General features: G+C 47.0%; 1 protein-coding gene across 2 annotated transcripts in view; it reads right to left on the bottom strand.

Annotated features, from left to right (window-relative positions):
• SPRYD3 (SPRY domain containing 3) overlaps positions 1–12,072 on the bottom strand; it is a 34,118-nt gene that overhangs the window by 20,648 nt on the left and 1,398 nt on the right. For both annotated transcript variants that reach the window (XM_044286075.1, XM_044286076.1), the window contains exons 2-3: positions 9,734–9,869; positions 321–396 (exon numbers count right to left, since the gene is read on the bottom strand). In XM_044286075.1, coding sequence (XP_044142010.1) covers positions 321–396; positions 9,734–9,861 — 204 coding nt within the window. In that variant the 5' untranslated portion in view covers positions 9,862–9,869. The remainder of the gene's footprint in view (positions 1–320; positions 397–9,733; positions 9,870–12,072) is intronic.

Genomic DNA, 12,072 nt, shown 5'->3' with positions numbered 1-12,072 from the left:
GTGGGAGTCAGGAGTCTAATGAAAAATATTTTTTTCTTATGTTCCTCCTTTAAAATCTGCGGTGCGTCTTATAAAGTGAAAAACACGGTATATAATATTCTCAACAGCATAAAGGTTCCCCACCCCTGCTCTACATGGTGCCAGTACAGAGGTGATTTTTTTTGCATATCATCAGAACCGATGAGCAGAAGATTTATGGCCCCGGATCTCACTCCAAGCAACATTAACTATTTAAAAGGTAAATTCCCTCCGACTCTGGAGACAACATCCATCCGATGACCACACAACCTCGCAGTAAGCATCAATTAAAGAGAACTCACCTCAAAGTAGTTATTGTCTTTACTTAGCGGTCGTGGCGCAACGTAACAGCCGACCTCCCCTGAGTTTCCGTGGTAACTGGTGAGAAAAAGAAGCAACCAGTAATAAACGGGCTGTCCGTCAGATGATACACATGCTGCACGGACGACATTTACTTCAGACTTCATTTTTCTGCCTGTTCAAACCTCCACACACTGCAGCATTCCTACATCTGGGGTGAACTCCTGATACTGCTCATCCAGAGCATTCCTGGTGCCTGAAGGTTATGCAGGAGTAGTCCACATAGAATGGCGCCAGGAAGTAGCACACAGAAGACTAATGGGTCATTCAGGTATAAGGAAAGCTGGATGAGGCTGTAATGGCTGTCATTAGAAGGTGTCGCCTTTTTGGGAATCTAAATAACCCAGCTTTCAGCTGATCCCCACGGGTCCGGCTTCAGAAGCCCAGCAGCGGCATTACATTTTCCATGATTAAAGTCCTGCTTGCCATAGTAGTAGTGGGGAGCGGGGGAGCAGTATACTTACTGTCCGTGTGGCTCCCGGGGCGCTTCAGAGTGACGCCAGGGCGCATGGACACGTCATCCATGCGCATGGGGCGCTCTGACGTCATTCTGGAGCGCCCCGGGAGCCGCACGGACGGCAAGTATACTGCTCCCCCGCTCCCCACTACTACTATGGCAAGCAGGACTTTAATAGCGTCCTGGCTGCCATAGTAACACTGAATGCATTTTGAAGACGGATCAGTCTTCAAATGCTTTCAGTTCACTTGCGTTTTTCCGGATCCGGCATGTAATTCCGGCAAATGGAGTACACGATGGATGCGGACAACGCAAGTGTGAAAGAGGCCTTACTTGTAGTAAAAAGAAAATAAATAGAAAACATTAAAAGGGGATGTCCGAGACCATTAAAAATCCTGGACAAGTCCTACAACTGCTTATAGGTAATCTGTCACTACATATTTTGCAATAAATCATATGCAGCGCGCAGACGTCAGTTTTCCTGTATATTCTAATGCACTTTGTCCCATCGTGATATGTGGCCCAAATCCAGAGAAATTAGCTTTTTAATTTTATGCAAATGGACCCTTAGTGCAATGAGGGTGTTGCTCTTGCACCTTGTTTCTCCTGAGGCTCTGCTTGTATTCTTTGCCTGACATGGCAAAGACGAAATAACCACACCTGGCCCTGAAAATTCATGGCTGCACATGAGTCTATGGGATCAGCGCATGCACAGTACAGTACTTAAAGGGGTTTTACCACTTCAGCACATAGCATTTATTATTCAGAAAAAGTTTCCATGGTTACAACTACCCTGTAGTCCAGCAGCATGGCCGTGCTTGTACACTATAGAAAAAAGCACCAGCCTACGTGAGCTCCCACCAGAGAGGCTGGCTTTTTTTTTCTTATAGTGTGCAAGCACGACCACCACTGCTGGATTGCAGGGTGGTTGTAACTATGGAAACAAGCAGTGTATAATGTGATGGAAAAAATGAACCAAGCCAGCAATATGGACAATAAAAATACATTAGTACGTGCACTGTATTAACTTTCTCTACATGATAATGGCCATCTGCTGAAGTGACAAGCCTTTAAAGAGGACCTTTCACCAGGAAAAAGTATGTAAACTGACTATACCGACGTGTAGAGCGGCGCCCGGGGATTCCCCTGCACTTACTGTTATCCCCGGGCGCCGCTCCGTTCTCCGGTTATAGCCTCGGGTATGTTCCTAGTTAGGCTCCACCCAGGGGAACCTGCCGCGGTCTCTTTCTCCTATGCTGTAGCACTGCGATTGGCCAGTGCTACAGCATAGGAGAAAGACGCCGGCAGGTTCCCCTGGGTGGAGCCTAAGTAGGAACATACCGGAGGCTATAACCGGAGAACGGAGCGGCGCCCGGGGATAACAGTAAGTGCAGGGGGATCCCCGGGCGCCGCTCTACACGTCGGTATAGTCAGTTTACATACTTTTTCCTGGTGAAAGCTCCTCTTTAAGACCGCCCCAGTCAACTACCAGTGACAGAGCTATGTACATATGTATACACTCTTAGGCCTCATGCAAACAAACTTATTTTCGGTTTGCATTTTTCACGGATCAAAGGCGGACACATTCATTTCTATGGGGCCACCAAAAATGTGGACAGCAGATGAATGTTATATGTGTGCTGTTCATTTATCATGTAGAGAAAGTTAATACAAGGCACTTACTAAATGTATGGCGATTGTCCATATTGCCTCCTTTGCTGGCTGGATTCATTTTTCCATTACATTAGACACTGCTCGTTTCCATGGTTACAGACCACCCTGCAATCCAGCAGAAAATTTAGATTACACTTACCGGTAATCTGTTTTCTTTGAGCCTATGACAGCACCCCTGGGAGAGACCTCCTCCAACTCCTCAGGACAGGACACAGGAACCAGAATCACTTTAAAAGAGGGTCCACCCCCCTCTATGCCCTGTCCTTTTCCAAGGACTAAGGAACATAACATCCGAATAAAACCTTCTTAAATAAATTCTAGCCTTAACTTTCTTATAATACAATTGTCATTTTCATTTATTTATTCATAGACAAAGCAAACCGATTGCCGATGAGTGTTATCTAAATTTTCCCCTTCACCTATGACAGCACCCATGGAGGATAGGCAAGAATCCTATCTAGGGCGGGAAAACAGCTTGAAGGACCTTACGACCAAAAGTAAGGCCTTCATTGGAAGGAAGCTAAAGTCTATAGTGCAAGTATAAATCCAGGTGGCTGCTCCACAGAACTGCTCTATGGAAGCGGAAGCCCTCTCTGCCCAGGAAGTAGAGACTGACCTAGTAGAGTGGGCCCCGAACGCTGAAGGTGAAGGAACTGCCTCAGAAGAATATGCTAAGGCAAAAGCCTGCCTAATCCATCTAACTATGGTCTAGGACAAGGCAGCAGAACCCTTCTTCGGACCCCGATTCTTCGGACTGGTTGCGTGACCCGGAGATACTGAACAATGCATCTCCTAACATCCAAACGGAATACTGACTTTTTTTTTTTTTTTTGGGAGAAGAGCAGAAGGATGGTAACACCATCTCCTGGGAACGGCGAAACCTAAAAGAGAACTTCGGTAAAAAAAATCCTCCAAATTACCAAGTACTGCAGGTAAATGGAAAGAGCAGTAATCTCACTAACCCTCTTGGCAGAGGTAATGGCCAAGAGGAAAGCAAGCTTAAGCGAGAGAATTTTAGGTAGATCATACTGATGGGCTGAAGAGAGGGCCAAAAGAACCAAGTTTAGAGCCAAAGGAGGAACCTTCTTTTTACAGACCAGGGACCAGAGGTCGCAACAATGCCTGTACAAGCGTCATAGACGCCTGTTCAGGCCGTTTTACTCTCTGAAAAAAGTCTAAGGCCCCTTTCACACGGGCGAGTTTTCTGCATTCACGTCACGCATTGCACCCGCACTGAATACTGACTCATTAATTTTTATATGGGGGGGGGGGGGGGGGGTGTACATGAGCGATGTTGGTCACGCAGCACTTGTGCGTTGCATGAAAAATCGCACCAGGTTCTATATTCTGCGTTTTTCATGTAACACAGGCCCCAATAGAAGTGAATAGGGCTGCGTGAAAAATCACATTGCATCTGCACTTGCTCGATTTTTCGCACATGGTTACTAAGGAGATGATGTGAATAAATAGGGATGAGCAACCCCGGACCCTATTAAAGTCCATTTACTTTATTATTTTTCATTATAACATGGTTATAATGGAAAAGAATAGCATTCTTTAATACAGAATGCAAAGTAAAATGATCATTGAGGGTTAAAAAATAACTCACCTCATCCACTTGATTGCGCAGCGGTTATCGGCTTCTTTCTTCGTCTTGTAGGACTTGCACTGACGTTGTCGCTCTCACCACATGGTAGGCGCAGTGACATCAGCGCAGAGCGGCTGAATTAAGATAGAAAGTTCTTCTATCTTCATTAAGCAGGGCCTGCGCTGACATCACCACGTGGCAAGCGCAATGCCGTCAGCGCAGGTCCTGCAATAAGAGAGAAGACGATAACGGCTGCGCGATCAAGTGGATGAGGGGAGTAATTTTTATTATTTTTTTTAACCCTCAATTACTTTGCATTCTGTATTAAAGGATGCTATTCTTTTCCATTATAACATGGTTATAAACTGAAAAAAATGAAATCTACAGAACACCGAACCCAAACCCGAACTTCAGGGAAGAAGTCCGGGTTCGGGTACCAACATTCAGTTTTTTATCACGCGCATGCAAAACGCATTAAAAAAACGGACTGAAAGTGCGTGCGCATCCGGACCTCTTTCACGACGCCCGTATGAAAGGGGCCTAAGATGTACCAATACGCCTTAGAATTTTCCCCTACATTCAACAGCACAGTGATGCTGCCTGTGCCTGAAATAACCAATAGCAAAGCTTCACATAGTAAGGAGCTTTGCTATTGGTTAGTTTGGGTGGGCGTCGGAGCGATACAGCACCCTGCAGCAGGGGAAGCCGGCGGGAGCTGAAAGGAGGAGGGGCCGGCTCCTGAGCTTTGATGTATGAGGAAAGCAGGGGCAGCACTGCGCCAGCAAACATGGTGTGAAGCTGAAGAGAAATGGAGTGCTGGACCACTGCAGGAGAGCCCCATGTCACGAGGGTGTCAAGAGCAAAGTCTGACTGCGTTATACCCGGGGTCAGGAAGTCGCAGCGGGTGGCTGCACGCTTTATGTCTAAAGATCGCGCTGTTACTTAATGGTAGCTTTCTGTGTTTGCCCTGCAATCCTTTTTGTCTCACTCAGGGATCCGTAGCTTCTTCTTCTCAGCTGTTTCATGTCTGGCACTCCCAACCTCTTTATATTCCCCTCTCCCATTTCTCTGGTTGCCAGATATAGAGCTTCCTGCCTGGACTTCTATACTGACCCACTGGAGCCGTGTAGCTGTTATTCCTGGTTGTCGTACCAGAGCGTTACCCTCCTGATCCCTGTTGGTCTTTTGCTGTCGCCCACCTGGGATTATATGTTTTGTCTGTCCTCTCCCTGGTGTTTCCCTTTAGTGTTAGTGGTGCGGACTAGTGTTCCCACCGCCCTATTCAGGGTTTAGGTACGTGATCGGCGTACGGGTGAAGAACCCGTCTAGGGACCTCAGGGCAGTCAGGTGCCAGCCTCAAGGTGAGTTAGGGGTCACCATCTTTCCCTCTCCCTTGGACAGGGCCTTCCCTTTGCGTCACATATGTGATCGGCATGCCGGTCGTGATACCCGGACATCCAGTCTGACCTGCACCACAATGTAACAGTGCAGCAATGTATCAATATGTGTAATGTATTTAATGCAGTGTGTGATCTACACAACACACACATCTCACACTGATGTATGTAGTGCAGGGTGTGTGATGTATGTGCTGCAGTATGTAGTAAATGCACAGCAGGCTATTATAGCCAAGTGATAAAGTACAGCGAAGATCTGCCATATTGGACTGGACTTTATCACTTCACCATAATTACTTCATGTTGTTATTTAGACCAGTAATGGTTTCCTGCATACCCACCTCTTAGGCCCCGTTCACACCACCACTATTTATTTCTGTTGTTCTGCTCCGTTAGTAAGTCAATGTGGACGGATCCGTTTTCACTGACACAATATAGTGCAATTGAAAACAGATCCGCCTCCCATTGACTTTCAGTGTAAGTCAAAACTGATCCGTTTGCATTATCATGAACAAATGGGAATGGAAACGGATCCGTTCTGAACGGATACAAGTGTTTGCATTATAGGTGCGGATCAGTCTGCAGATACCAGACGGATCTGCACCTAACACAGGTGTGAAAGTAGCCCAAGTCAAATGATATTGGGCCCATTCTACCCCTGAAATAGCGGCAATCATGAGACCCAGCACAGACATGGCTTCCCTTAAGAAAACCGACTGACGGGAGAGAAGAACCTGAACCTTTGACTTGATGAAAAGAACTTTTGTAGAGGTAGAAGGCACCTCTGAGATCTGGAATCTAAGATCATCCCTAAGAATTTGCAAGTCTGATTGGGGCACAAACTGGATCTTTTAGATTTACATCCCAACCCAGTTTCTCTAGAATCTCCCTCAACCAAACAATATGTTCTAGAAGGATCTGAATTGATTTGGCAATAAGAAAGTAGTCTAGGTAGGGGATGATAACTACCTCCCTCTCCCAGACATGGGCCATCATCTTTAATACAATGTTGGTGAAGACCCTTGGGGCCTGGGATAGCCCAAATGGTAGGGCTCGGAACTGAATGAGTAGGACTCTTCCTTAAGCTGAACTGCAACCCTCAAAAACCTCTGATGTCTGGGATAGATAGTGACATGATAATATGCATCCTCCACATCTACAGTGGCCATAAAACAGTCTGTAAAGAGATTGTTTATCGCCGACCTGATTGATTCCATCCGAAACCTCTCGGACACTAGATAATGGTTCAAACATTTCAAGCTTAATATAATCTGGAAAGAACCATAGGTTTTTTTTAACAAGAAATACATGGATTACTCTTAACGGTAATCCATTTTCCATGAGCCCATGAGAGCACCTCTGAGAGATCCTTCCCCTTCCGGACAGGAAACAGGAACTTCCCAGATCTTTAAAAGGGTCCTCTGTACTCTACTGCTCAGTTTGTGACAAGATTCCTAGGACCGCAAAATCACCTATATACAGTGAAACTTTATCATCCATAAATATATGCCTTTCAGCATATCTCCTCATTAAGATAACTTCTATGAAATTAAATACAGTTGCAAGAAAAAGTATGTGAACCCTTTGGAATGATATGGATTTCTGCACAAGTTGGTCATAAAATGTGATCTGATCTTCATCTAAGTCACAACAATAGACAATCACAGTCTGCTTAAACTAATAACACACAAATAATTAAATGTTACCATGTTTTTATTGAACACGCCATGTAAACATTCACAGTGCAGGAGGAAAAAAGTATGTGAACCCCTAGACTAATGACATCTTCAAGAGCTAATTGGAGTGAGATGTCAGCCAACTGGAGTCCAATCAATGAGATGAGATTGGAGGTGTTGGTTACAGCTGCCCAGCCCTATAAATAAAACACACCAGTTCTGGGTTTGCTTTTCACAAGAAGCATTGCCTGATGAGAATGATGCCTCGCACAAAAGAGCTCTCAGAAGACCTACGATTAGGAATTGTTGACTTGCATAAAGCTGGAAAGGGTTATAAAAGTATCTCCAAAAGCCTTGCTGTTCATCAGTCCACGGTAAGACAAATTGTCTTTAAATGGAGAAAGTTCAGCACTGCTGCTAATCTCCCTAGGAGTGGCCGTCCTGTAAAGATGACTGCAAGAGCACAGCGCAGACTGCTTAATGAGGTGAAGAAGAATCCTAGAGTGCCAGCTAAAGACTTACAAAAGTATCTGGCATATGCTAACATCCCGTTAGTGAATCTATGATACGTTAAACACTAAACAAGAATGGATTTCATGGGAGGATACCACAGAGGAAGCCACTGCTGTCCAAAACAAAAAAAAACATTGCTGCACGTTTACAGTTTGCACAAGAGCAGCTGGATGTTCCACAGCAGTACTAGGCAAAATATTCTGTGGACAGATGAAACCATAGTTGAGTTGTTTGGAAGAAACACACAACACTACGGGCTGTGTCACACAAGCGGATGCCGTGCGTGGCATCCGCTCCGTGAAAGAGTGCCAAGACCCGATGCAGACTGCAGAGGCACGGAGCATTAACATGACTGATAATGCTCCGTGCCTCTCTGTGACCTCTTTACTACGAAATCACGGTGAGATAAAGTTGTCACTGTGATTTCGGAGTAAAGAGATCACAGAGAGGCACGGAGCATTATCAGTCATGTTAATACTCCGTGCCTCTGCAGTCTGCATCGGGTCTTGGCACTTTCACGGAGCGGATGCCACGCACGGCATCCGCTCGTGTGAAACAGCCCTATGTGTGGAGAAGGAGGCACAGCACACCAACATCAAAACCTCATCCAAACTGTGAATTATGGCGGTGGGGGCATCATGGTTTGGGGCTGCTTTGCTGCATCGGGGCCTGGACGGATTACTATCATCGAAGGAAAAATGAATTCCCAAGTTTATCAAGACATTATGCACTTACTAATATTCCTGGGGCCATAGAGGGCAAACGGAGCGGCGCCCCGGTATTTTCGACATTCAGAGCAAGGAGGAGGAAGCGCCAGTGTCTCTCCTTCTGTGATTGGTCAGCGCTGCTGTCAGGGAGAAGGAGAGACACTGGCGTCTCCTCCTCCTTGCTCTAAATGTTGAAAATACCGGGGGCCACAGGGGGCGAACGGAGCGGCGCCCAGGAATAATAGTAAGTGCACTTAGATCCCTGGGCTCCACTCTATGCAGCCTGCTACTTAGTTCATATACTTTAACTTTAACTCTTTAACTCATTTATACAAGTGTCAGAAGCGGTATCACAGACTCGGTACCTGGCCTCAATAACAGGGTGCATGCGATCTGCAGCAATTAACCCCTCAGATGTGGCACCTGAGGGGTTAATTGCCACAGCTCGCATGCCCTGTTATTGAGACCGGGTGCCGAGTCTGTGATACCGCTGCTGACACTTGTATTAATATGTTATACATTCATTGGTGGTGCAGTGGCCACAGCTCCTCCCTGCTATCTCCCCATTGGTGGTAGTGGCGGTCGCGTCACAGTGGAGAGGGAGGGACTCCTTTCTTCACTGTGCTAGTGAAGAGAATGTAGGCTGCTCAGGAGCGTGGCGGTACAGTTACAAATTTTAAGGCGCATTGGCAACCGTTTTGGTCGCTATCTGGAGCCCTGACTGGGCTCCTGAGATGAGATCAGCCATTTTGAAAGCCCCTAGCTGTTGACTGACCTTTTCAATGGGGAAAGGGCAATAAACCACTGCAAGAGTAAAGGATTGGGCAAGCTGAAATCCAACATCTCCCATCCTTCTTACCCCTGACATCTGCAGTCGGGGTGAAAGTCATGACACAGTCAATTGAGCTGAAATCAGCGAATATAATAAGTACATGGCATGCATGGGTTTAGTACGCAAGACCCACAGACGACCTGGCGCTCCAGTAAATGGCACGAGTCAGCGACAGAAGCCACGCCTCTGAGGAACATCACGTACATGGCAGCGGTGTATGCACATCCGCTGCACAACATGCAATAATACACAACACGAGATAAAGTAAGGATCCATTGGGAAGTTTTCTGGACTGTCAAAAGTACCACTGAGGAACATTACATCCCTAGCCTCAATTCATATGAGCAGCAGATGCAGAGAAGAGAGAAGAGTGACTTCAGGTTCACAGTACTCTTACTAATGGGAGGAAGCTGTGTGCATGATGGGAGTCATTCTCCCCGTAAATAACATAAGTTTATTACATGCAGTTACAGAGAATTATCACCCTCAATCTCCGAGGGCCGTTCCCCACCTTAGGGTATCCCCATCTACCGTAATGTGCTTGGCCCTCTCCTGGTAACGCACAGCTCGCACCTCACGGATTTCACGGATTCGGCGTCTCCAGTTGAGGAATCGGTAGTGAAGGTTCAGGTCATCCATGTCTTAGCCTGGGAAGGGTAAAAAGGACGGTATTTAATGCAGGTGACCCCAGAGGCACCACGAAGGCGCTAGTAGTAGTGCGACTGCCTCAGAACTGCAGGTCATGGGCAACTCCTTTAAAAAGGGTCTGTCCACAATAAGCACACTGTCTTCAAAGGGTTTTCTGGGAGAAAAAAAAATTCCGGTCTAAACTCCTGAGTTTGCTGTTCAAACACAAAAAATATAATATAATATATAAAAACACACCTCACGCTTCCCTCTTGTACCAATGCTGCCCATGCCCTGCCGATCTCTGCTTCCTGGTCCCGCGATAATGTTCCAACGCAGGAGCATGTGACTGCAACAACCAATCAGTGTCTGAGGTGGTGACCTGATACAGATGGCGACTGGCTGCAGTGGTCACATCCCTCGACCAGGAAGCAAATTGGGGCAGGGGATTGGTACAGGAGCAGAAGGGGAACCGCGAGGCGAGTTTTTGCTGTTTTTTTGTTTGAACAGCAACCTAAGGAGTTGACGATTTTTGCTACTGAAAAAACTCTTTACTTGACGGGGGCAGGTACATCTCCCACCAGTGCCCTGGGATAAGGCAGGGGGTCCTAACAGGCCGCAGAGCCACATATAGTGTGGGAACATAGAGGGGTCAGAGGTGGAAATTTGCCTACCGGCTCCACAGCCCTGATGTCAAATCTGGCCAACACCATGGTAAGCTAGTCCAGGGATCAGCAACTTCTGGCTCTCCAGCTGTTCCAAAACTATAACTCCCAGAATGCACACTTGCTTGATTGTTCTTGTAACTCCTATAGAAATGAATGGTGCAATCAAGCAAGTGTGCATGCTGGGAGTTGTAGTTTCACAGCAGCTGGAGTACCGAAGGTTGCTCATCCCTGTACTAGTCATTAGTAATGCCTGGGCACCTCATACAGGTTATACTTACCCCGCTCCACGGCACCAGCATCTCATGATGGCCGCTGCCGCATCCAGGACCGGCGCCACCCATAAGCAGAGTAGGCCACCACGTAGATCGCATTCTTGCTTGGGGCGCCAGCGCTCTGGAAGCTGCCAGTGGCGTTGCAAGTTGGGTGCGGCGGATGCGGGCAGCACTGGGTGACACCAGTCTGAAGGGGTGTCACCCGCCGGACCCAAGTTCCCAACACCACTAGCACCCGCCCCCTTGTACTTTGGGGGCAAACAACATAATGTGGGGCAGTGCGGGGGGGGCAAATTACATAATGTGGGGTAGTGCGGTGGGCATATTACTAATGAGGGCATTACTATTGGTGGGACTATGAGGAGCACTATTACTATGGGGCACTACTATTTCTTCAGGATAGTATTTGTGGTATTGGGGGGGGCACGATGATAGAAAAGGGAGGACACTAAGATGTATGTGCGTCACACTCTGCAGAGACGAGGAGCGGCTGAGAGAAGTGTCCGGACCGAATGGAGAAGACGACAGAGAAGATCTACATTGAGGAGACGTCACCTGGAGGCCCTGGATGTGAGAGGTACGTGAGAGGTACGTGCTTTATATGTGCAATGCTGCTTTTTTAGGTTTTGCATATGAGAAAATGTTTACAATTAAAATGTTTTAATTAAATGTACCATTTTTATTATTTGGTCAAAAGGCTGATGGGGGGGGGGAGAGAATTGTATAGAATGTCTAAGATTAGCCGGTTAAATAAAATGTTGCATGCAACAATCATTAAATAGGTGGCTGACCAAAAAGGGCCGGGTCAAAGGGCGTGGTCAATGGGTGGCAAAGTTATCTTTTGCCTAGGGTGGCAAAAATCCTTGCACCAGCCCTGGCCACATCTCCCCATTGTGCGGATCAAAACATCTAGCAAGGGGTGATCATGGGGGGGGGGGGGGGGGGGGGGGAGTCAGCCAATAGCATGCTGTGACGGGATGAGCCTCCTTAGCCTCACCCGTGATTCTAAGGAGGCATGTGCCCGTTGAGGCCTGCTATTGGCTGACTCCCACGTTTGCCGGATATTTTTATCCTTGCAATGGTGAGATGCAGCCGTGGCCATCAGGATCGATGTGGGCGCCGGGGAGCATGGTAAGTATAACTTGTATGAGGTGCCCGGGCATTTTGGGGGCATTATAGGTGTTGGATAACCCCAACACACATCAGTGACTCGCAGACATGTGCTGTCCATGGCTTTAATTCGTTTATTCACACATCCTTTTCCCTCACTGACATCAGTGTTC

Source organism: Bufo gargarizans, chromosome 3 (assembly GCF_014858855.1).
Source record: "Bufo gargarizans isolate SCDJY-AF-19 chromosome 3, ASM1485885v1, whole genome shotgun sequence".
Lineage (NCBI taxonomy): Eukaryota > Metazoa > Chordata > Amphibia > Anura > Bufonidae > Bufo > Bufo gargarizans.
The sequence above is the reverse complement of the archived record's forward strand: the minus strand, read 5'-3'. Positions and strand labels throughout refer to the sequence as shown.